Source organism: Hemitrygon akajei, chromosome 18, assembly GCF_048418815.1.
Source record: "Hemitrygon akajei chromosome 18, sHemAka1.3, whole genome shotgun sequence".
Taxonomy (NCBI): domain Eukaryota; kingdom Metazoa; phylum Chordata; class Chondrichthyes; order Myliobatiformes; family Dasyatidae; genus Hemitrygon; species Hemitrygon akajei.
Genome location: NC_133141.1, coordinates 66143056 through 66167694, shown reverse-complemented (window position 1 = coordinate 66167694; position 24639 = coordinate 66143056). Strand labels below are relative to the sequence as shown.

General features: G+C 46.4%; 1 protein-coding gene across 6 annotated transcripts in view; it reads left to right on the top strand.

Moving 5' to 3' along the window:
* The window catches only part of LOC140741499 (protein AF-10-like), a 335405-nt gene that overhangs the window by 147701 nt on the left and 163065 nt on the right, over positions 1 to 24639 (top strand). For all 6 annotated transcript variants that reach the window (XM_073071775.1, XM_073071770.1, XM_073071771.1 and 3 more), the window contains one exon: positions 21237 to 21332. In XM_073071775.1, coding sequence (XP_072927876.1) covers positions 21237 to 21332 — 96 coding nt within the window. The remainder of the gene's footprint in view (positions 1 to 21236; positions 21333 to 24639) is intronic.

Genomic DNA, 24639 nt, shown 5'->3' with positions numbered 1-24639 from the left:
AGCCGTTAGCGCCAGCAATCATCAGTCAGGGTTCGATTGCTGTTGCTGTCTGTGAGGAGCTTGTATGTTCTCCCTGTAACCACATGTGTTTCCTCCCACATCCCAAAGATGTATGGTTTTAGGGTTAGTGAGTTGTGGGCACACTATGTTGGTGCCAAAGTTGTGGCGACACTTGCAGACTGCCTAACACAATTCTCGCTGATTTGATTTGACGTAAATTATGCATTTTACTTATGTCTTAATGTGCGCATGACAAATAAAGCTGATCTTTACATTGTATGAAAATGCTTTGAACTATTTAAAAATTAATTATTATGTGAATTGGTTAAGAAATGAGTATTGGCTAGGATATTGGGAATAAGCTGCTCTTCCTATGTGAGGCAATACCTCGGTATTTTCTGCAGGGCTCTGAGAGTTCCTCACTTATTCAGCACAGGGAAATCAGCCGGGACAGGGATCTCAACACACAGCCTTCAGGCAGAAGCCAGGTTGGTGTCAACTGATCCAGAACTGATGGTGAGGTTTAGAGAAATGTCCAGACATGTTACTTCAGGCAGAACCAAGATCAGGAGATGAAGTGAAACAAGTATGGGGTTGCTAAATTAACATCAGAACAAGGTTGTTTAGGGAAGCTGTTATCTGCATAAATAAACAATGCGAATCCGGAGGTCTCTCCCCACGCCCCCCCCCCCCCCAACAAGCTAAAGGGATCAATACAAAATTTCACACAAAATGCTGGTGGAACGCAGCAGGCCTATAGGAAGAAGTACAGTCGATGTTTTGGGTCGAGACCCTTCGTCAGAACCAACGGAAAAAAGTCATAGTAAGAGATTTCAAAGTGGGAGGGGGAGGAGGAGACCGGAAATGATAGGAGAAGACAGGAGGGGGAGGGATGAAGCTTAGAGCTGGGAAGTTGATTGGCAAAAGGGATACAAGGCTAGAGAAGGGGGAGTATTATAGGACAGAAGGCCTTGGAAGGAAGAAAGTGGGAAGGGAGCACCAGAGGAAGATGAAGAACAGGCAAGGAGTTATTGTGAGAAGGAAAGAGAGAAATAAACTGAATGGTGGTGAGGGAGGAAGTGTAAGGGCAGGTGTAGCACTTGTTCCACTTACAAGCATAAGTGCCAGGAGGGAGATCAGTGGGAAGGGATGGGGGGGACGAATGGACGAGGGAGACTGGGAGACTGTTTTGCTGAACTACACCTGCCCTTACACTTCCTCCCTCACCACCATTCAGGGCCCCAGACTGTCCTTTCAGATGAGGCGACACTTCACCTGTGAGTCGGCTGGTGTGGTATACTGCGTCCGGTGCTCCCGGTGTGGCCTTTTATATATTGGTGAGACCCGACGCAGACTGGGAGACCGTTTCACTGAACACCTGCACTCGGTCCACCAGAGAAAGCAGGATCACCCAGTGGCCACACAGTTTAATTCCACGTCCCATTCCCATTCTGATATGTCTATCCATGGCTTCCTCTACTGTCAAAATGAATCCAAACTCAGGTTGGAGGAACAACACCTTATATACCGGCTGGGTAGCCTCCAACCTGATGGCATGAACATTGATTTCTCTAACTTCCACTAATGCCCCTCCTCCCCTTCTTACCCCATCCCTAATTTTTAATTTTTAGTAAATTTTTCTCCCTCTTTCCCTCTCACAATAACTCCTTGCCTGTTCTCCATCTTCCTCTGGTGCTCCCCTCCCCCTTTCTTCCTTCCAAGGCCTTCTGTCCTATGATACTCCCCCTTCTCTAGCCTTGTATCCCTTTTGCCAATCAACTTCCCAGCTCTAGGCTTCATCCCTCCCCCTCCTGTCTTCTCCTATCATTTCCGGTCTCCTCTTCCCCCTCCCACTTTCAAATCTCTTACTATGTCTTTTTTCTTTCTTTCTTTTTTTTAAATGTTTTTTTAAATTAGTTTTTCTATACATTTTACAAATTAAAAACCCCAAATTCCAATGAGGAACATTAATACAGTGCAAAATTAAGCATACAATGACAATATGCTACAAAGGAAGAGAATTTGACAAAAAAGCACCTAAATTGAAGACAAGTAAACTTAGTATCCTCCCCAAGCCCCACAACACAAAAAAAAACAACTCCAGACCAACCACAACACAATATAGAGAGTATAAATCAGGACAATCAAACTCCCAGACTGTGAATACACTTAGCAACAGAGGATAATAATGCCTACTACCAGAAAAAAAAGGGAGCTGAAAGCAAGGGACCGAAAAGAAAAAAAAACCCTAGTCAGGAGGAAGGTTATGAAAGTACTCGATAAAAGGTCCCCAGACCTTATGGAACTTTAGATCCGAATTGAGAACTGAATAATGAATTTTTTCGAGGTCCAAGCAGGCCATAATGTCGTTAAGCCATTGAGCATGAGTGGGCGGGGCAACATCTCTCCATCTAAGGAGGATCAAGCGTCTAGCCAGGAGAGAGGCAAAGGATAATATTCGGCATTTGGTTGGACTCAGACGTAAATCTGTCTTGCCCCAGAAACTGAACAAGGCAATTAAGGGGTTTGGTTCTAGGTGCTGATTCAGAATATACGATAACGTAGTGAAGACATCTTTCCAGAATTTCTCCAAGCTAGGACAGAACCAGTACATATGGATGAGAGAGGCCACACCCCTCTTGCATTTATCACAGAGCGGACTAATGTTAGGGTAGAATCGAGATAGTTTAGATTTAGACATATGGGCTGTATGAACAATCTTAAACTGTAAAAGGCAATGGCGAGCACAAAGAGAGGTTGAGTTAACCGATTTGAGAATTGAGTCCCAGCTCTCATCGGATAAGGAGGTATTTAAATCCTGCTCCCAGGCCATTTTAATTTTATCTACAGGGGCCCATCGTAAGGCTGCTAATTTATCTCGAATAATTGATATTAAACCTTTACCTAGTGGATTAATGGAAAGAAATAAGTCCATAGCGTTTTTCGCAGGCATTTCAGGAAAGTTAGGAATTAAAGGAGCAATAAAGTGTCTAATTTGGAGATATCTACTATGTCTTTTTTCTGTTAGTCCTGACGAAGGGTCTCGACCCGAAATGTCGACAGCGCTTCTCCCTATAGATGCTGCCTGGCCTGCTGTGTTCCACCAGCATTTTGTGTGTGTTTGAATATCCAGCATCTGCAGATTTTCTCACAGTACAGAATTTCAGACTGATAGATTTCTTTTGCTCAGGCAAGGGCTTGAGGTTTTACTGAGAGACATACTCATGTACTCAGACGTACAATCTTGCTTGTATCCTTTTACTCGACAGCACCACCCACCACCCCTCCACGATCCCCCATCCTCTCAGCTCCCTCCCCTTCACTCTCTCCCTCCCACCTCACCTCTTCTTTCTTCACCTCCCTACTCCCCCTCTTCTTGGCCTCCCCTCCACTCTTCAGCTCCTCACGATCTCCTGGCGTGAAGGAACCCCTAACCACCCATCTCAACAGCCAGTCTGCCTGTGGTCTAACCCAGAACCCCTGGAATTCTCCCGAAAAGCCTCAGGGGAGTCCACAGCCCAGTGTTGCTGATTTTGGCAGAATGTGCTCTCAGAGGGTTAATGGAATTTGTTGGAACCTGGTGAAGAACAGCTGTCTGAATCATTCTGTGAAGGGCCTAATTTCATTAAGATATAAACCAGTCTGCTGGGTTTCTGGTGATTAGTCTATCTTTTAAATCCTCTTAAGCAGCCAACTTGCATTGACAGAGCTCTGATAACGTAATATAAAAGGCTCCCAGGCATTTCTCTGCTATGTTATCAGCTAGAATTTGACACTCAGGCACATCAAGAAATTTTAAGGCAGGTGATGAAAAGATTACTCCCTCTCACACCCCTTCCTGTAACATTGGTGATCACGCACAGAAGTCAGAGGCCTCCTTAAGCATCATTTGTGAAACTGAATTGCTTGCACTCGGATAAGCTGCTCCCACCTCAGATCCTGTACTGTGTGATTCCTCCTTTACAAGGATGTTGCCCGGACTTGTGCACCTGAGTTATACAGTGAGCAATGTTCCCTTTAAGCTGAAATGCTCCCGTGCACGTCGTCTTTGTTGCTGCACACCTGGATTAAAGACAGATGAGAAAAAGTTTACTTTGTATTTCATTATACACTTCAATGAATAAATAAAATCAAGTGTATGTGACTGTCCAATTTTCATTCTAAATATTCACATTGTGCATGTTACAAAAAAGCACATTTAAAGTGTCGTGCAGTTTTCAGGCCATGTAAGCATTTCTTCCTCAGAGCTATGGTTGGGCCGAGCAGCTCTAAGAAAACATTGGAGGGAAGATTGGTTATAAGAAAAGGTTGTCTGGGGAAGGATATTTTGTGGTGTAGCAGTTAACATTACACTTTACATTCTTATTTGCTCCTCTCAGATTTTACCACACAGAAGTACAAAGTTCAAAATAAATTTATTATCAAAGTATGAGAATATCACCGAGATGCATTTTCTTGCAGTCTTTACAAAGAAATACAATAGAATCAATGAAAAACTACACACAAATCCTGACAACCAATGATAAAAAGGCAAACTGTGCAAACACAAAAAATTATAATTAATAAGTAATATTGAGAACATGAGTTGTAGAGACCTTGGAAGTGACACCGACACACCAGGGACAATTTAGAATGACCAATCAACCTACCAACCCACATAAATGTAGAATGTGGGCTGAAACCGAAACACTTGGAGGAAACCCATATGGTCACAGAAAGGACAAACTCCACGCAGAAAGTGCCCAAGGTTAGGATTGAACCCAGGTCTCTAGTACGGTGAGACTGCAGCTCTGCTAGCTGTGTCATCTGGTTGAGATTAAATTCGGAGAAGCTCAGACTTAAGGGGGTTATTGAGGGAGGAAGAGACAAGACAATGGAGTGATTTGGAAATGAGGATGGAACCTGGAGAATGGAGTTGGAGAACTGTCCATGTATGTTGGTAGGTGGGTGATAGGAAAAGGGCTTGTTTTGCTTTTGTTGTTTGTAGTTTTCAGCTATGTTGTGTTCTGTGTAGTTCTGCCCAGTGTTGTGGCCATACTATGTTGGTGCTGGAACGTGTGGCAGCACTTGTGCTCTGCCACCAGCACATCCTTGAGCAATGTTGGTTGTTAATGCAAACGACACATTTCAGTGTTAACATGTACATGTGGTAAATGAATATAAGGATGAGAATTATGAGACTGATGTAAGTTAGAGTGTTTAAGTGATGGATATTTTTGAGTTGCAGTATGGAGAAGTTAGTATGTAGACTTAAGTCCATGTATTTATTTATTTAGAGACAGTGCAGAACAGGCCCTTCTGGCCCAACAAGCTGCACTGCCCAGCAACCCACCTACTTAACACTAGCCTAATCACAATGACCAATACATCCCAGTACATCTTTGGACTGTGGCAGGAAACCCACATGGTCACAAGGAGAATGTACCAACTCCTTTCAGATGGCAGTGGAATTGAATTCCAAAATCCGGAGTTTTAGTTAATGTGGCACTAACCACTACGTTACTGTGGTGAATAAGATGAGAATGAAATCTCTGAGAGAATTAGAGCTTTAGGCATAAAAGCATAAACATTAAATCTAAGTTATGCCATAGCCAAGAGTTTAGATTTAGAGCTTTTACGACTGTCATCTTTCTGTGTACAACAGGAAGTGCCTTGGGGTCTTTTCAGTTAATTCTCTTTAGAGCAATTCCCAAGTGCACATGGATTCAAATGCCTCATAGTTGTGGAATGAGAGCAGACTTCAAGATGTCAAAGCTGAACTGGGAAGGTTGTTAGAAAATTTGCTTAAACAAATACGCCTTTAAGAGGGGGAGTTGACAGTTTAATCACTGTTACTGGAGTGCCATGTTGCCCAGAAATATCCACAATGGAACCAGAGACTGTGTAACTCATAAACACAAGAGGCTCAGCAGATGCTGGGAATCCAGAGTAACACACAAAATACTAGAGCAGACAGTCAGACAGCAGAAAAGAGAAAAGACTCTGATGAAGGGTCTCAGCCCAAAACATCGACTCTGTATATATCATCTCTTTGAGATTTATGTTAAAGTTCTCTGCCTGTTGAGTTCTATGTATAGTACTGTGCAAAAAATCTTAGGTGCATACTGTATATATCTAGTTAGGGTACCTAAGACTTTTTCCACAGTACTGTAATAATCTTATGTATTGCACTGTACTGCTGCTATTTTTAAAAAAAACAAATTTCTTGACATGTGAGTGGTGATAAAGCTGGTTCTAATACGGGTTATTGTGGACTGAGAGTGGGAAGTGGGCAGGGAGAGGGGAATCATGGGAAAAGGGGGAGAGAGGAGGGAGCAGGAAGCACCAGAGAGACATTCTGTAGTGATCAATAAATCAATTGTTTGGAATCAAATGGCCTTGCTGGGTGTGTCTGCACCCGCGCCTTCCATCCATCCCAGCCTTCCACCTCTGCAACCTGTCCCACACCCCTCCCATGGTGCTCCACCTCCCAACATCCTTTGCTCCCACCAGATTTACAGACTCGCTCCCCACTCCACACTGACAAATACAGTACCGTGCAAAAGTCTAGGGCACCCTAGTTATATATATGTGTGCCTGAGACTTTTGCATAGTACTATCAATAAGGAGTTCAGGTCTCAAATCAGAATAATAAGATGTCTGAGTGGGCGGCACAGTATGGTAGCATAGTGTTTAATGAAACACTATTACAGCACCAACTATTACCCACCGCGGTTTACTTACTGCTGCTGTTTGTAAGGAATTTGTACATTCTCCCCATGTCTGCGCGAGTTTCCTCTCACATCCCAAAGACGGTTGGGTTTAAGGTTAGTGAGCTGTGAGCATTCTATGTTGGCGCTGGAAGTGTGGTGATCCTTTACATTGCAAGGTCCTTCGGTGTTTCCATTCTCAAGGCAATATTTAGGTTAACCCAGCTTTCCTGATTGCTTATGGTTCATAGCACATCAAGTGATCTTGCAGATACCCTCTAAATGATGGAAGGTTTCTCTTTCCACCACTCTGCCAGGTAACAACCTTGTCTACTGATGCACCATCAATAACTCTCCGAGACGTGAGGCGAGATATAGGCTTTTATTGGCTGGAAGAAAGAACAAGCAGTAATTGACCACCATGCTACATCCTGGAGACTGAGACCAGGGCTCAGGCTCCAATCGCCTTTATACTGGGGTCAGTGGGAGGAGCCACAGGAGCAGTCAGCTGGGGGGCGTGTCCAGGCAGGTATATGTAGTTCACCACATTCACCCCCCCCTTTGTTTTAAAAGAGAGTCCCCATGGGGCGAAGTTTCTTACAAGTATATTTACAGGTTAAGTCTATCAGGTGGTCGAATCTGTCGCTGCGATCTACGCAGCACCGGCTGTGATTGCACAGGTGCCGGTGGTGGTGATTGCACAGGTGCCGGTGGTGGTGATTGCACAGGTGCCGGAGGTGGTGATTGCACAGGTGCAGGTGGTGGTGATTGCACAGGTGCCGGTGGTGGTGATTGCACAGGTGCAGGTGGTGGTGATTGCACAGATGCCGGAGGTGGTGATTGCACAGGTGCAGGTGGTGGTGATTGCACAGATGCCGGAGGTGGTGATTGCACAGGTGCAGGTGGTGGTGATTGCACAGGTGACGGTGGTGATTGCACAGGTGCAGGTGGTGGTGATTGCACAGATGCCGGTGGTGGTGATTGCACAGATGCCGGTGGTGGTGGTGATGGCACAGGTGCAGGTGGTGGTGATTGCACAGATGCCGGTGGTGGTGATTGCACAGGTGCCGGTGGTGGTGATTGCACAGGTGCCGGTGGTGGTGATTGCACAGATGCCGGTGGTGGTGATTGCACAGATGCCGGTGGTGGTGATTGCACAGGTGCCGGTGGTGGTGATTGCACAGGTGCCGGTGGTGGTGATTGCACAGATGCCGGTGGTGGTGATTGCACAGGTGCCGGTGGTGATTGCACAGATGCCGGTGGTGGTGGTGATGGCACAGGTGCAGGTGGTGGTGATTGCACAGATGCCGGTGGTGGTGATTGCACAGATGCCGGTGGTGGTGATTGCACAGGTGCCGGTGGTGGTGATTGCACAGGTGGTGGTGGTGGTGATTGCACAGGTGCTGGTGCTGATTGCACCGGAGACGGTGGTTGTGCTGGTTCCGGCCTGACTGGAGGTGTCAGCCCACTAGGCGTCAGTGATCCCTCATGCGTATGCGAGGCGCCCAGTATGGGAGTGTCGTGAGGAGTCTGTGTAGGGCTTGGTATGCTCGTTGTCACCTCGGGTACAGGGTTCATAGTTACCGTGGAGTGTTCGGGGTAGTGGTCTGCTGCTCCTGCGGGTGCCAGGTCGCGGATGGAGACCGTGTCCTCCCGCCCATCAGGTAAGACCACGTAGGCATACTGGGGGTTCGCATGTAGAAGGTGAACCCTCTCGACCAGCGGGGAGTATTTATTACTCCTCACATGTTTCCGGAGCAGCACTGGCCCTGGGGACGTCAGCCAAGCCGGTAGGGTGGTCCCAGTGGCAGAATTCCTGGGAAAAGAAAATAGGCGCTCGTGAGGGGTGGCATTGGTGGACGTACATAACGAAGCGGATAAAGTGGAGTGCCTCAGGGAGGACCTCCTGCCATCGAGAGACCGGCAACCCTTTTGACTTAAGGGCTAAAAGTGTGGCTTTTCACACTGTGGCATTCTCCCTCTCCACCTGTCCATTTCCCCGGGGATTATAGCTCGTGGTCCTACTAGTAGCAATACCCCTAGCCAGCAGGTACTGGCGCAGCTCGTCACTCATAAAGGAGGACCCTCTATCACTGTGGATATAGCAGGGATATCCGAACAGAGTGAAGAGCTGGCGCAGGGCTTTTATGATGGACGTGGCAGTGGTATCGGGGCAGGGGATGGCAAAGGGGAACCGCGACTACTCGCCGATAATGTTGAGAAAGTAGACGTTGTGGTCGGTGGAGGGAAGGGGGCCCTTAAAGTCAACACTCAGTCGCTCAAAGGGGCGGGTGGCCTTGATAAGTTGCGCCTTTTCAGGACGGTAGAAGTGCGGTTTGCACTCAGCGCAGACTTGGCAGTCCCTGGTCATCGTCCTGATGTCCTCAAGGGAGTAAGGCAGGTTCCGGGCTTTCACGAAATGGTAAAATCAGGTAACCCCCGGGTGGCAAAGATCTGCATGGAGGGCGTATAGCTGGTCGAGCTGCGCGCTGGCACATGGTCCCCGGGATAGGGCATCAGGGGGCTCATTGAGCCTTCCAGGCCGGTACAGGATATCATAGTTGTAGGTGGAGAGTTCTATTCTCCACCACAAAATTTTATCATTTTTGATTTTGCCCCGCTGTTGGTTGCTGAACATGAACGCAACTGAGCGCTGGTCGGTCAGCAAGGTGAACCTTTTGCCGGCGAGATAGTGCCTCCAGTGCCTAATAGCTTCCACTATGGCCTGGGCTTCTTTCTCCACCGCGGAGTGCCGAATTTCAGAGCCTTGAAGGGTACGAGTGAAGAATGCTACCGGCCTTCCTGCCTGATTGAGGGTAGCAGCCAGCGCGAAATCGGAGGCTTCACTCTCTACTTGGAAGGGAATGGTCTCGTCCACCGCATGCATCGTTGCTTTGGCAATGTCCCCTTTAATGCAGCTGAAGGCCGCGTGGGCTTCGGCAGAGAGGGGAAAAGTGGTAGACCGGACCAGGGGGCGGGCCTTGTCCATGATGCGGGGTAGGGGGTACGTGTCAAGCTGCGTGAACCTATTGATGGTCTGGCTATAGTCCACGACCATCCTATTTTTCTGCTCGGTCCGAACAACAACCACCTGGGCCCTCCAAGGACTTGTGCTCAGCTCAATGATCCCCTCCCTGAGCAGCCGCTGCACCTCTGACTGAATGAAGGCCCTGTCCCCCGCGCTGTACCTCCTGCTTTTAGTTGCCACAGGTTTACAGTCGGGGGTCAGGTTGGCAAACAGCGGTGGAGGAGGGATCTTGAGGGTGGAGAGGCTGCAAGTGGTGTCAGTAGCGCAGCTGTCGGCATGGTGTTGGGTGGGATGTGTGGGTTGGTGTGTGTGTGTGGTCAGTAGCGGGGTATATGACGAAGTCCCACAAAACTGAGGATTCCTGACAGTGAGTGGTGGGAGGGGCCCGTCATATGCCATAGTCACACTTTCGAGATGGCTCTGGAAGTCCAGCCCCAATAGCACAGGCGCGCACAGTTGAGGCATGACCAGTAGCGCAAAGTTCCGATATTCTGTGCCCTGCACCACCAATGTCGCTACACAACCCACCCGGATGTCTGTGGAATGCGACCCAGAAGCCATGGTGACCCTCTGGCTTACCGGCCGTGTCACGAGTCCGCAGCGTTGCACCGTGTCCGGGTCAATAAAACTCTCAGTGCTGCCCGTGTCAAACAGGCAGCTAGTCCTGTGCCCCTCCACCAGGATGTCCATCATTGACCTTGCAAGCTGGTGTGGGGCGCTTTGGTCGAGGGTTATGGAGGCCAGAGCTGAATCGCCGTCTTGGTGCCCGGTAAGCACCCGTGGGTCGGGGGCGGGGTGAGGTGGCGCCGACAAAGATGGCCGCCCCCATGTCTCGCACGAGGCGGGCAGGCAAGATGGCAGCCCCCATGCCTTGCACGCGGCGCTGCCCGACCCCGCTCGTGGTTCAGACTTACAGACCTTGGCGAAATGGCTCTTCTTCCCGCAGCGGGAGCAGGTAGCTTCTCAGGCCAGGCAGCGTTTTCGGGGGTGCTTTTCAAGTCCGCAGAAGTAACACTGCGCGGACTTGCAACTGGCAGCAGCTGTGGTCGGTTTCGGGGGGTTCGTGGACTCGCGACTGGCAGCGGCGGTGGTGAATTCGCTCGCGGGCAGCGGGGTCTGCGGTGTCCACAGGACTGGCGGGGGATCGCGTGGCTGGACAGCGTCAGCGTTGTGCAGAGCAATCTCCAGCGTGTTGGCCGTCTCGATTGCCGAGCGTAAGGTAAGATCGGCGTTTTCCAGCAGCCGCTGGCGCACGTACACTGACCTGATCCCCGTAACAAAGGCGTCTCGTACCAGGAGCTCCGAATGCTGCTCCGCTGTCAGACCTTTGCAGTCGCAGACCCGCACGAGTGTCTGTAGGGCTCGGACAGACTTGCCGGGTCGCTGTCACTGCGTCGCTAAGCGATGTCTTGCATAGACGGTGTTCACCGGCCGCAGGTAGTCTTTTGAGGGCGTCCAGTGCCCCTTGGTAGGTCAGTAGGTCCCTGATAAGGGAGAATACTTTCGGACTTACTCTAGGTAGTAATATTCTGTACATTGTGGCAGGCTCAGACACTGGAATCTGTTCCAAGTATGATTGGAAGCATGCAAGCCAGAGTTCAAAGGCAAGAGCTGCTTTGGAGTCTTGAGGATCGAGGTCTAATTTTTCCGGACGTAAAATGCTTTCCATGTTTTACACTTCCAGCCAATAAAATTGATGCACCATCAATAACTCTCCGAGACGTGAGGTGAGATATAGGTTTTATTGGCTGGAAGAAAGAACAAGCAGCAATTGACCACCATACTGCATCCTGGAGACTGAGGCCAGGGCTCAGGCTCCAATTGCCTTTATACTGGGGTCTGTGGGAGGAGCCACAGGAGCAGTCAGCGGGGGGAGCGTGTCCAGACAGGTATATGTAGTTCACCACATCTACCATACTTCGAGTTGGTCTCACACGAAGGCCGCTGAAATCACACCCACTATCAATGGAGCAGCTAAAATGACAGACATACGGTAGGCCAGAACTGGGCCGGAAAGGTTTGTATGAACCAAGCCCAACTTTCCTGCTTAAGGTTTAGGTTTTTAAAAGTGACAAGTGGGGATAAATTCGATAGGGAAGTTTGGTGGTGTTGTGGATAGTGTATGGGACATTGATAGGATGCAAAGCTGGTCTGAGAAGTGGCAGATAGAGTTCAACACAGGAAGGTGTAAAATGCTTCACTTTGAAAGTCAAATTTTGAAAGCAAAATACAGGGGCTAATGGCAGGATTCTTAGTGTGGAGGAACAGAGGGATCTTGGGGTCCATGTCCATGTATTCTCATAGTTGTCGTGCAAGTTGATAGGATGGTTAAGAAGGCATATGGTGTGTTGGCCTTCGATATTCGGGCGATTGAGTTCAGGAGCCGCAAGGTAATGTTGCAGCTCTATATAAAACCCTGGTTAGACCACACTTTTGGAATATTGTATTCAGTTCTGGTCACTTCATTATAAGAAGCATAGTGAGGGTGCAGAGATGATTTATTAGGATGCTGGCTGGGCTAGAGAGCATGCTTTATGAAGACAGGTTGAGCGACCTAGTATTCTCTTTGCAGCGAAGGATGAGAGGTGACTTGATAGAGGTGTGCAATATGATAAGCATAGATTGAGGAGACAGTCAGAGACTTGTTATCAGGGTGGAAATGGATAACACAAGGGGACATAATTTTAAGGTGACTGGAGAAAAGAGTAGTGGTACATCAGAGTTGAGCTTTTTAGACAGACAGTGACTGCATGGAACACGCTGCCAGGGGTGATGGTAGATGCAGATATATTAAAGGGCATTTAAGAGATTCATGTAGACACATGGATGATAGAAAAATGGAGGGCTGTGTGGGAGGGATGGGTTAGATTGATATTGGAGTAGGTTAAAAGGTCAGCACAACATTGTGGGCAGAAGGGCCTCCAATGTGCTGTTCCTTCCTTGCTCAGCAGGTCCAAAAAGGGTTGTGGAAGGCAGTGTCTCATTTGATTGTTCTTTTGGGAACTGGCAGCACCTCAATCATCTGTGGTCTCCTCGTGAGTTGTATGACTCCTTCGAGGCACTTTTTCGTAGGAGCTGGAGAGGAGGACTTTAACTCTGTTCCCACCCTAGCCTCTGCTTTTCCTTCCCTCCTGCTGAAAGTATGCTGATGACTCAGGAGATAGACTGCCACCTGTCACTGAACCTGCATCCAAGCGTCAAAGGACATGGAAGTCATCAGGCTGCTAGTTCAGTGAAGTTAGAATGTCGTGTTCCTGTGCAGTGTATCTCCTCAATTTTCCTCCTCCTTGCTTGTTGTGTCAGGTCTGTGATCGTCTGTGTTAAATGAGGGCAAGCTACAGCATGTTGACATCAGAGGCTGCCCAGCACTGACACAAACGACATTATTTCACTGTATGTTTTGACGTACATGTGACAAATAAAGCTAATTTGTAAAAAGAATCTTATGAAATATCTTTAATGCCTTTTTTTGTCTGACAACATCACTCTATGCCACTTTAGAGTTAATGTTTAATTACCAGCACTATCCTTACCACCTCTCTAAAGTTTCTCAAAACTCAGCACCCTGCTGGCTCTTAAATCCTTAGAATTCCTAACTGCGTTGTTGACATTTGTAGTTACAAAATTGTTCCTTATGTTTCCCACATTCTGCATAAAGTCAACCAGAAAGGGTAGTCATCATCAGGGACATCCAGCACATGCTCTCTTCTCGCTGTTGCCATCAGGAAGAAGGTACTCACACCAACAGATTCAGCCTCAGGGCTCACACCACCAGGTTCAGGAATAGTTATTACCCGTCAACCATCAGGTTCTTGAACCAAAGAGCACAACTTCACTTGCCCCATCATTGAAATGTTCCCATAACGAATGGACTCACTTTCAAGGACTCTTCAAAGGTTTCAAAAGTCAAATTTAATGTCAGAGAAATGTATACAATATACATCCTGAAATGCTTTTTCTTCACAAACATTCATGGAAACAGAGGAGTTCCCAAAGAATGAATGACAGTTAAATGTTCGATCTCCAAAGTCCCACCCCCCAGCTCCCCCCTCCTGAGCCTAAGTGGCAGCAAGCAACAGTCACCCCTCCCCCCACCAGCAAAAAGAAAACCATCGGCACCCGCCACCGAGCACTCCAGCGTGAGCAAAGCAACAACAAAGACACAGACTTGCAGTTACCCCAAAGACTTTGCGTCTCACCCGGTATTTGACATACCACAGGCTCTCTCTCTCCCTAATAAGGGAGAAAGAGGTATCTCCATTTTCACAGCGAGCAGGGAGACATGACAAACAACTCGCTGGTTTATGATGTTAAAAGTCCGCCACGTCACTTTTTTCGAGCTCTGTGCCCAAAGGTCACGAGTCTCTGGGCACACAGCCGCAGATATTCCGACTCCCCCGACAACACACGGGTCTCCTGCTGTGACACCGACCCTCGATCCGCCCGTCTCCAGAGCCCCGAGATCCCAGGCTAACAAAGCCGAGACAAATACTTAGGCCGAGCCCTGGCGTGCCGAACAACGGCCAGTCATGAAACCCCGAGAATGGGTCCCATTCCCACAAAGAACTGTAGTCAGCGTGTAACTCCAGGTCAGGGTCTTCAACAGAACCCCGAAAAGGAAAAATAAAGATATTAAAAGATGGAAATAGAGCTGTTTCCAAAAATGCAAGCAAAGGAGTCGCCATTTATCACCACCATCTCTCCGCTCTGCCTTCAGCATGTTCTCAATATTTATTGTTTATTTATTTGTTATTACTATTATTATTATTATTCCTTTCTTTTTGTATTTGCACAGTTTGTTGTCTTTTGCACACTGGTTGATCTCCCAAGTTGTTGCACTCTTTCATTGATTCTGTTATGGTTATTATTCTATTATGGATTTATTACGTATGCTCATAAGAAAATGAATCTCAGGGTTCTTTATGGTGACATTTACGTACTTAGATAATAAATTTACTTTGAACTTTGGCATAGTGCCAGCGACCCACCGCTGTCTGTATGGACGTTCTCTCCGTGACTGCGTGAGTTTTCTTCAGGTACTCTGGTCTACTCCCACATTCCAAAAATGTACAAGTCAGGATTAGTAAATTTTGAGCATGTCGTGTTGGGACCAGAAGCGTGGTAACACTTGAGATCTGCCTACAGCGCATCCTCTGACTCTGTTGGTCATTGACGCAAATGACATAAGTGACAAATAAAGCTAATCTTTAATATTTCAAAGTTTAAAAGTTCAAAGTAAATTTATAATCAAGGCACATGTATATGTCACTGTATACTACCTTGAGATTCATTTTCTTGCAGGTATTTACATGAAAATAAAGAAATAAAATAAAATTTGTGAAAAACTATAAATAACAAAGACTAACAAGCAATCAATGTGCAAAAATGTCTTAGAAGCTAACTGACCTCGAGTCACAGTATTAGGGTTCCTGGTCCCAGCCACAGAGGGCAAGGCTGAGGCTAGGTTGTGTAAGGTCTAGTAGACAGGAAGGGAAGGAAGAGGGAACTGGCAGCCATTTGCCAAGGAAATCCACTGGCATTACTTGATTTCTCTTCATTGTCTCATTTGTGGTCTCATGAGTTCACTGCTGCCCCCTGCCCCAATAGGGTGTGTGTAGAAGCTACCTAAGATGAAGACACTAGAGACTGCAGATCATAAGCACAAGAGACTCTGCAGATGCTGGAAATCCAAAGCAACACACACAAAACGCTGGAGAAACTCAGCAGCTCAGGCAGCATCTATGGAAAAGAGTAAATGTCAACATTTCACGCCAAGACCCTTCATCAAGACTAGAAAGGATGGGGTAAGAAGCCAGAATAAGAAGGTGAGGGAAGGGAAAGGAAAAAGCTGACAGGTGATAGGTGACACAGGTAAGGGGGAAGGTGGGTGGTGGAGGGGCAATGCAGTGAGATGCTGGGAGGTGATAAATGGAAGAGGTAAAGAGGAAGAAGTACGAATCTGATAGAAGAGGAGAGTAGACCATGGGAGAAAGCAAAGGAGAGGGGCCCAAAGGGAGGTGATGGGCTGGTGAGGTGGAGGGGTAGAGAAGGGAGCCAGAATAGGGAATGGAGAAAGAGGGAAGGGGGGTGCTGAAATTACCAGAAGTTAGGGAAATCGATGTTCATACTGTTAAGTTGGAGGTTACCCCTACTTCTGGTACTACTCCCCCTCCCCACACCTCATAGTCCTGATGAAGGGGCTTGGCCTGAAGCACTGTTTTTTCCTCTCCATGCTTCCTGACCTCTGCGTTCCCCGGCATTTGTGTATGAATTCTGACCTTTTGCTGTCGGTTTTCACACCTCATGACCCTTACTGGGTTCAGTTGCAGTTCCCAGAATTAAGTCGCAGCCTTGTTGCTGGAGTTGCTTTCAGCCTCTTTCAGGTCCCTTTTGGCTATTTTGTGGGGTTTGTTCCAGCCTCCTGTCTACATATTCCTCTCCTGGAAATCATTTGCAAACTTCTATGGGCTGTTAGTTGTAACTCCTCATGGGTGCATTCAATCTTCCTTGTGAGGCTAACAGTTCTGCACACAACTGTTCTCCAGTTAACAGAGAATCATGCTAGCTGGGACCCAGGTACGTCTATACAATAAACTTGCCAGGTCTCACTGAACAGTCAGTATGTTTAAGAAAAGGGGCCAAATTTTCCTTAATGCCTGCAATGTTGTTTTCAGTGTTTTAAATCCTCAGAAGCACTGTCTGAGCTCCACATGTTGCATACACTCTGCCCTTGTAATTTGAAGACTATAAGACATAGAAGCAAAATTAGGTGATTCGCTTCATCGAGTCTTCTCCACCATTCAATAATAACTAATTTATTTTCCCTCTTAAACACATTCTCCTGCTTTCTCCCATAACATTTGACACCCATACCTCTCAACCTCCATTTTAAATATACTCAATGACTTGGCCTCCACAGTCATCTGTGGCAATGAATTCCACAGATTCACCACCCTCTGGCTAAAGAAATCCCTCTTTATCTCTGTTCGAAAGAGATGTCATTGAATTTTGAGGGTGTGTCTTCTGGTACTAGACTCCCCCACTACTGGAAGCCTCCTCTCGCCATCCGCTCTATTCAGCCTTTTCAATATTTGATAGGTTTCATTAGGATCAACTGAGAATAAAAGATCTGTTTGAGAAGATGTGAGTTAGACATCTGGATGCCATGACCTATTCATTGGAGTTAGTATTACTTGCTCAGTACAGAAGTATAGAGGACCAGAAAACAGCAGAGAGATGTTTATGTGCAAAGAAACAGCTTTTGCCTTCTGGCAGGAAGTCAGCCATGTCTGTGAATAGACAGGGGGTTTGGAGTTTTGTCTGATTGCATAGATGGGGTGGGGGTGGATGAGGAGGAACAGTATTTCTCTGGTTGGGATCTCACAGCCGGATGTTTGGGTTGGTGGGCTGCAGCCCAATCTGCTGGGACAGAGATCTAACCCAGGAATAAAATTAAAATCAGAACCATTCTATCAGAGCCAAGTCCAAGGAGATCATTTGTTCACTGCCCGACCCACCTGAGTCCCTCCCTACGGTGTAATAAAACAGAAAATGCTGCTAATACTCAGAAGGTCAGTCAGCAGGAAGCTGAGTTAATGTCTAAGGTCACAAACTTCAACCAATGGTACAAATGGTGGTGTCAGCTGAGGAAGGTAATGAAGGCTTGTTAGTGATTAGGTTCTTTCTGGAATATACCCCCACCCCCTTCTATCCATTACCCTGGTCACTGTGCAGCACTGTAAACACTTTAAACCACTTATTTTTATAATGCTGTATGCAATGTAAATAAATGCTGGTATTAGTGTATTTATGCCCATTTTACTCCATATCTATACTTTAGTTTTATTTCATTCTTTATAAATGTTGAATGTTTTTTTTTGTTACATGCCACGCTCTGACCAACATACCAAAGCCAGTTCCTAATACATGTAAATGTATAAAAGTATACGAATAAAGTTGAAAGAGTCCAGCATGGAAACAGGCCCTTTGGCCCAACTTGTCAATGCCGACCAAGTTTCCCTCCTGTGCTAGTCCCATTTGCCTTCATTTGGCCTATAGCCCTCTAAACCTTTACTATCCATCTACCTGTCTAATGGTCTTTTAAATATTGTAATTGACCTGCCTCTACCACTTCTTCTGGCAGTTTGTTCCAAATACTGTTTGAAAAATGTGCCCCTCAGGCTCTCCTGAAATTTTCCACTAGTGTAATAGCTGTTCCTAAACCTGGTGGTATGGGAGAAAGGCTCCTGTACCTCCTGCCCGATGGCAGTAGCGTTACAGATTTATAGACCAAATTGTAAACTTCTGCGCTGTAGCCCATCCATTTCAAAGTTCCATGGGTTGTGCATTCAGAGATGCTGTTCTGCACACCACTGTTATACCTTATGTTTATTTTGAGTTACTGTCACCTTCCTGTCAGTTTGAACCAGTCTGGCCATTCTCCTCTGACCTCTCTCATTAATAAAGTTTCATCCTCAGAACTGATGTTTTTAGTTTCTCGCACCATTCTCTGCAAACTCCAGAGACTGTTGTGTGCGAAAGCACAGGAGATCAGCAGTTTCTGAGATACACAAGCCACCCCGTCTGGCACCAACAATCATTCCACGGTCAAAGTCACTTAGATCACATTTCTTCCTCAGTCTGATGTTTTGCCTGAACAACAACTGAACCTCTTGACCATGTCTGCATGGTTTTATGCATTGAATTGCTGTCACATGATTGGCTGATTAGATATTTGCATTAATGAGCAGGTGTACAGGTGTACCTAATAAAGCGGCCACTGTATATGAAGTATATAAATTATAGTAGATCTATAGATTGAAATGAGCTGATAAATCTTTTGCCTGAGGGCAGTTTGCACACGCCATCAATGCCTGTCTTTCCAACCTCTTCTCCTGACCCTGTAATTCCAACAGGGCTGGCACTGCTAAGAGCTGATTTGTCAAACAAGAGCCACTTTTACATGCCAGCAGGCTATTTCACTCCAGAAGGTATGGCAGGAATACTGGATTCTGCTCTCCAGCCTGCACACACTTTCCAGGAAAGGGTCCCTGGATAGCAATCAGTTGCAAAAGCCCTGGCAGATTTCTGGCAACCCTCACTCCCCAAAGCAGAGCCAGGTCAGATTCTCATCCCTCTCTGTCCAATATCTGCTTCCAGAACTCACCTTGTAAAATAAAAGGTGGCAAAATAACATAGTCATAGAGCAGACGGTACAGAAACAGGCCTTTTGGCCCATTTAATCTGTGCCAAACTATTATTCTGCCAAGTCTTATCGACCTGCACCTGGATTACAGCTCTCCAAAACCCTCCCATCCATGTACTTAACCAAACTTCTCTTAAATGTTGAAATCGAACCCACATCCACCACTTCCGCTGGCAGTTCGTTCCACAGTCTCTCCACAATTTGATTGAAGAAGTTCCCCCTCATGTTCCCCTTAAATTGTTCACCCTTAACCCATGACCTCTAGTCGTAGTCTCACCCAACCTCAGTGGAAAAAGCCTGCTTGCATTTACTATCTATATCCCTCATAATTTTGCATACATCTATCAAATCTTCTCTACTCCTGTGCTCCAGGGAATAAAGTGCTAACATATTCAGTCTTTCCTTATAACTTAGATCCTCCAGTCCCAGCAACATTATTGTAAATTTTCTTTGCACTCTTTCAGTCTTATTGATATCTTTCCTATAGCTAGGTGACCAGAACTGCACACAATACTCCAAATTAGTCCTCACCAGGTTCTTGGGCATCTTCATCATAACCTCTAACTCCTAGACACAAGAGGTATTACAGATGCTGGAAATCAAGAGCAATACGCACAATGTGCTGGAGGAGTTTAGCAGGTCAGGCAGAAACTGTGGATGGGAATAAACAGTCGACGTTCCAGGCCGAGACACTTCATCAGGACTAGAAAGGAAGGGCTGAAGAAGGGGGAATCTGATAGGAGAGGACAGAAGGCCGTGGAAGAAAGGGAAGGGGGAGGAGCAGCATAGGGAGGTGAAAGAAGAATTGGGTATGGTCAAGGAAAGGAGGTGTGTAATTTCCAGAAATTCAAGAAATCGAAATTCATGCCATCAGATTGGAGGCTACCCAGGTGGAATATAAGGTGTTGCTCCTCCAATCTGCGTGGCCTCATCACAACAATAGAAGAGGCCGTGGACTGACATGTCGGAATGGGAATGGAAAGTAGAATTGAAATGAGTGGCCACTGGGAGATCCTGCTTTTAGTGGTGGATGGAGCAAAGATGCTTGACAAAGCGGTCTCCCAATCTACGTTGGGTAGATTCCTGTGTCCAACTCCTATAGCTAATACTTTGGTTTATGAAGCCAATATCCTTTCATCTTTCACATACAGTTTTTGGGATGTGGATGTCATTGCCAATTGTGGCATTTAATTCTCCTTCCTAATTGCTCGTGAGAAGGTGTTGATGGCTTCCCTGAGCTTCTGTAGTCCTTCTGGTAAAAGTTCAATTGTCATTCAACCATGCACGTGTATACAGCTAAATGAAGCAGGCTTTCTCTGGGGCCAAGTTACAAAACACAGTACATACAGTCACACACAGCACATATAGTTACGATCCAGCACATACAGTCATAAAAGTAATATTAGCACAAGTCCCTGGAGTGGAATGGCCTGAAGATTGATATTGCACGGAATGTCCTGGAGCCACGTTTCTGTAAGAACAAGCACACAGCAGTTCCTCATCTCTCACAGCTGCAGTCAAAAGCAACCCAACATCTTCCAGGGAGTAAATGCAAGAGAGAAGCACCAGTGGGAGAACCAGCCTGCAAGGGCCAACCACCAACCCAGCACAGATTTCCAGCATGTCACCCATGTTCTCTCCCATGCTGCCCCAGCACCTCCTCCCCTGAGTGGCTGGAACAGGTGACACAATTACATAAACTGCTCCCACAGTGCTTTTGGTGGGGGTTTGAGATATTCAAAATTTCCAGAATTTATACTGGGTGACAGTGCAGTTATAGTGATTATATTTCCAAATAAGGATGGTGTGTAGTGAGCAGGAGAAGCTGCAAATGGTGGTGTTTTAGTGTGTCTACTTGCCCTTGTTAATTGAGTTCACAGATTTGGGAGGTGTGATGCAATAGTCTAGGTGAGTAAACACAGTGCATTTCGTAGTGCTGTGCTACAACACATGTAAGACATGGCCTCGGTAGTTTGAATGTATCATGATAGCATTGTGGGCATGCTATGTTGGTGCCAGAATGTGTGGTGACACATGTGGTTTGCTTGCACATTCTTAGGTGTATTGGTTGTTTACACAAATGATGCATTTCACTGTATGTTTCAATCTACATGTTAAAAAATAACCCAAATCTGAATCTAAGTAAATACCAAAGCAGCTGGCACACTGGACGATTTTGAATTCTGATAAAAGTCATGGACATGAAATGTTGACTCAGTTTCTCTCTCCACAGATGCTGACTGACCTGCTGGGTATTTCCAGCCACCCCTTTCTCAATGAGAAATTTTATTTCTTGTTTTTTCATGTTTTACAGAGCCGTAAGGACAGGGAGAGGCCAAAGCAGAAAGTAAAGAAAGCCACAGAGTCTCTAAGCACGGTCGTTAGCTCAGTCTCTGTAACAACAGAGAAGGTGAGTGGATACTGACAGATATAATTAAGCTGCCTTTGGGCCCATAATACTTAAGCCCAGCTCAAACGAGGATGTGTTTTTGATTATCAGCTCAGTGAACTAGAGTTTACACACCTGGTGCTCAGATTCTGAGGTCTTGTGATTTTGGCTGCTCGGGCTTTTTGTCAAGCTGTTTGTCCTCTTCCTGTTTTCCAGCTGTTCCCCCAACCCTTTGTGTACCTGTGCCACATGCACAAAATGCTGGAATCCTGATGGAGGATCTCAGTCCAAAATGTTGGCTCTTTTTTCCTCTCCAAAGGTGCTGTCTGACCTGTCCTCCAGCATTTTGTATGTGTTACTCTGAAATGCTGGAGGAACACAGCAGGTCAGGCAGCATCTATGGAAGGGGAATAAACAGTTGATGTTTCGGGCTGAGACCCCTCATTTATGAAAGGAAGGGGACAAAAGCCAGAATAAGGTGGGGAAGGGAAGGAGTGCAAGCTGGCAGGTGATAGGTGAAATCAAATGAGGGGGAAGGTAGGTGGGTGGTGGAGAGGGGCGATGATGGTAAACAAAGGGCTGAAGAAGGAGGAATCTGATAGGAGAGGAGTGGACCATTGGAGATGGGAAGGTGAGGAGAAGGGAAAGGGGTAAGAGGGAGCCAGGACGGGGAATGGAAAGAAAAAGTGAAGGGGGAGGGGGAGAAATTACTGAAAGTTAGAGAAATTAATGTTCATGCTGTCAGGTTGGAGGCCACCCAAATGGATATGAGGTATTACTCCTCCAACCTGCAAGTGAATGGCCTCATCTTGGTAGTAGAGGAGGCCGTGAACCAACATGTCAGAATGGGACTAGGGAGTAGAATTAAAATGGGTGGTGTCCAGGAAATTCCAGCTGTTGTGACGGATGGAGTGAAGGTGTTCATGAGTACCTGTGCCAAATGGGTTCCTTGTGAAGACACATTCCACGTATCAAAGTATTTCTTCTCGTCCCAATGAGGTGATTCCAGTGATATCTTAGTGAACCACCCCCAACGATGTCACAGCCCCAGGAAGTACCAGATTGAGCTGGTCCCAGTGAGTTGTGCCTGGACAGGCTGCCAATGAACAGATCCCAGGAGAGGTCTTATGATCCCAGTGGTGTCCTAATGAGACACCCCAAATTGTATGCCACCCGTAATAATGTCTCACTGAGCAAATGTTCACTATGTCACACATGTACACCCTGTCTGAATGCACTGCCCAACTCACAGACACACTCTTATCCTACACTGCTCACTCTTCATCTTTTATTGCTGTTTCACATATTTATACGACTGCTTGTATTTTTGTCAGGAACATTATACTGTCTTACGTAAACATGCATCGCACATTTTATATCAACTTGTCAATCTTCCAGTCTTGCCACTCTGGGACTTGTGCTAATATTATTTTCTGACTGTATGTGCTGCATCGTAACTATTGTGTGACTATATGTACTGTGTTTTGAATCTTGGCCCCCAAGGAACAAAGTTCTGTTGAGCTGTATACTTGTGTATGGTTGCATGACAATACAGTTAGTCTCCGAGTTACGGATGTCCAACTTATGGACAACTCGTACTTATGAACTGAGGAAGGAGAACGCCGTCTGCCATTTTAAGTTGGATCGTGACGCTGTCCGCCATTTTAAGTTGGATCGCGACGCCGTCTGCCATTTTAAGTCGGATTGCAACGCCGTCCGCCATTTTAAGTCGTTGTCGTTGACACTGTGTTGAGTGTGTAACTTTGTATTTGGCTTAAATTTTTCTTAGCAAGATTCACCTTGACCCTGCCCCCCCCCCCCTCCGGTTCTGGTTGGCTGGTGGCGCAGTGAGATCAGCGCCGGGCTTGAGAACGGAGGTTCCCAAGTTTGATCCAGTGACAGACCACTCTCGTACCAGGTTGATGTCGATCCAGTGACTCCTGTACCATCCGTGCCGGGTTGATGTCGCACTTGCAACTCGACCTTGTTAAAAAAAAACACTGCCACCTCTAGTTTAAATTCCCACGTGGAATATTGTGGAGGATCAAATACCCAAACCCAGCACAGACCCCACTTGTCCCATTTAACCTGTCTCAGTGCGGTGGACTTTAGGACCCAGGGAATTCAGTGCAGTGGTCCTTAGGACCCAGCGGATCTCGAGAGCTGGCACAGGTCAGGACCTGCCGCCCGCAGTGTTTCTGTTCCGTTAATGGGAAGCAATCGTGATTGAAAATAAAGTGAAAATAATAAAGCATTTGGAAAGAGGTGAAACGCCATCGATCAGTGGAAAAGCTTTAGGCTACAGTCGGTCAACAATCGGAACAATTTTAAAGGATAAAGTGAGAATAATGGAGCATGTGAAAGGCCCTGCCTGATGAAAGCTACAATTATTACTAAGCAATGCAGTGGTTTAATTATTGGAATACATACGTTTCTTAAGTGTTTTGTATGCATAGAAAGGTAAAATATATATTGTATACTAAGACAAACGTTTGACTAACTGACGCTAAATAATACTGTACCAGATGTACTTGTTCCGACTTAAGTACAAATCCAACTTAAAGACGGACTCAGGAACGGAACTCGTTCGTAACCCGGGGACTGCCTGTATACGTGAATTTGAATTTTTATGACTGGGAGGAGTTTTACATTGGGGTGCAATATCAAATGCTCCTAGAGCTCTGCAGACAGTGTGGTTTATCTGAGTGTAAGTCATTGAAAATACCTTTGTACTGCTTTATGGAGCATTTTCAGCATTATCTGTTGTTCCATGTGCCACTGCAAAGCTTGGAAGATTCCTTGCAAATGTAGAATATGCATGCAGTGCCAAAAGACAAACTTTAAAAATGTGTGATGGGAAAAGATGGCCAAGGTTTGCAGAGTAGCCTGTGTTAAAATTTGCCCTTTTAAGTCCATCACCCCTACTGGTACCACAGTAGCATAGCAGTTTACTCGATGCTATTAGAGCTGGGAGCATTTGGGAGTTCAGAATTCAATTCCAATGCTGTTCTGTAAGGAGTGTTTGTATGTCCTTCCCAAGGAATGCATGGGTTGTCTCTAGGTGCTCTGGTTTCCTTCCGCGGTCCAAAGATGTACTGGGTAGGTTGATTAGTCATTGTACAATAAATTGCTCCATGATTAGGTGTGGGTTAATCGGTTGATGGGGTAGCAGGGCTGGAAGGGCCTATTCCATGCTGTATCACTCAATAAATAAATACTGGGGCATAAACTGCTGACAGCAGCTCACCGTAGTCATCTGTCCTGGGCCAGCCTTTCAAGGTGCAGTGCATTTAAGATTCTTCCTCTCCCAGGGATGAGGTCTTTGGAG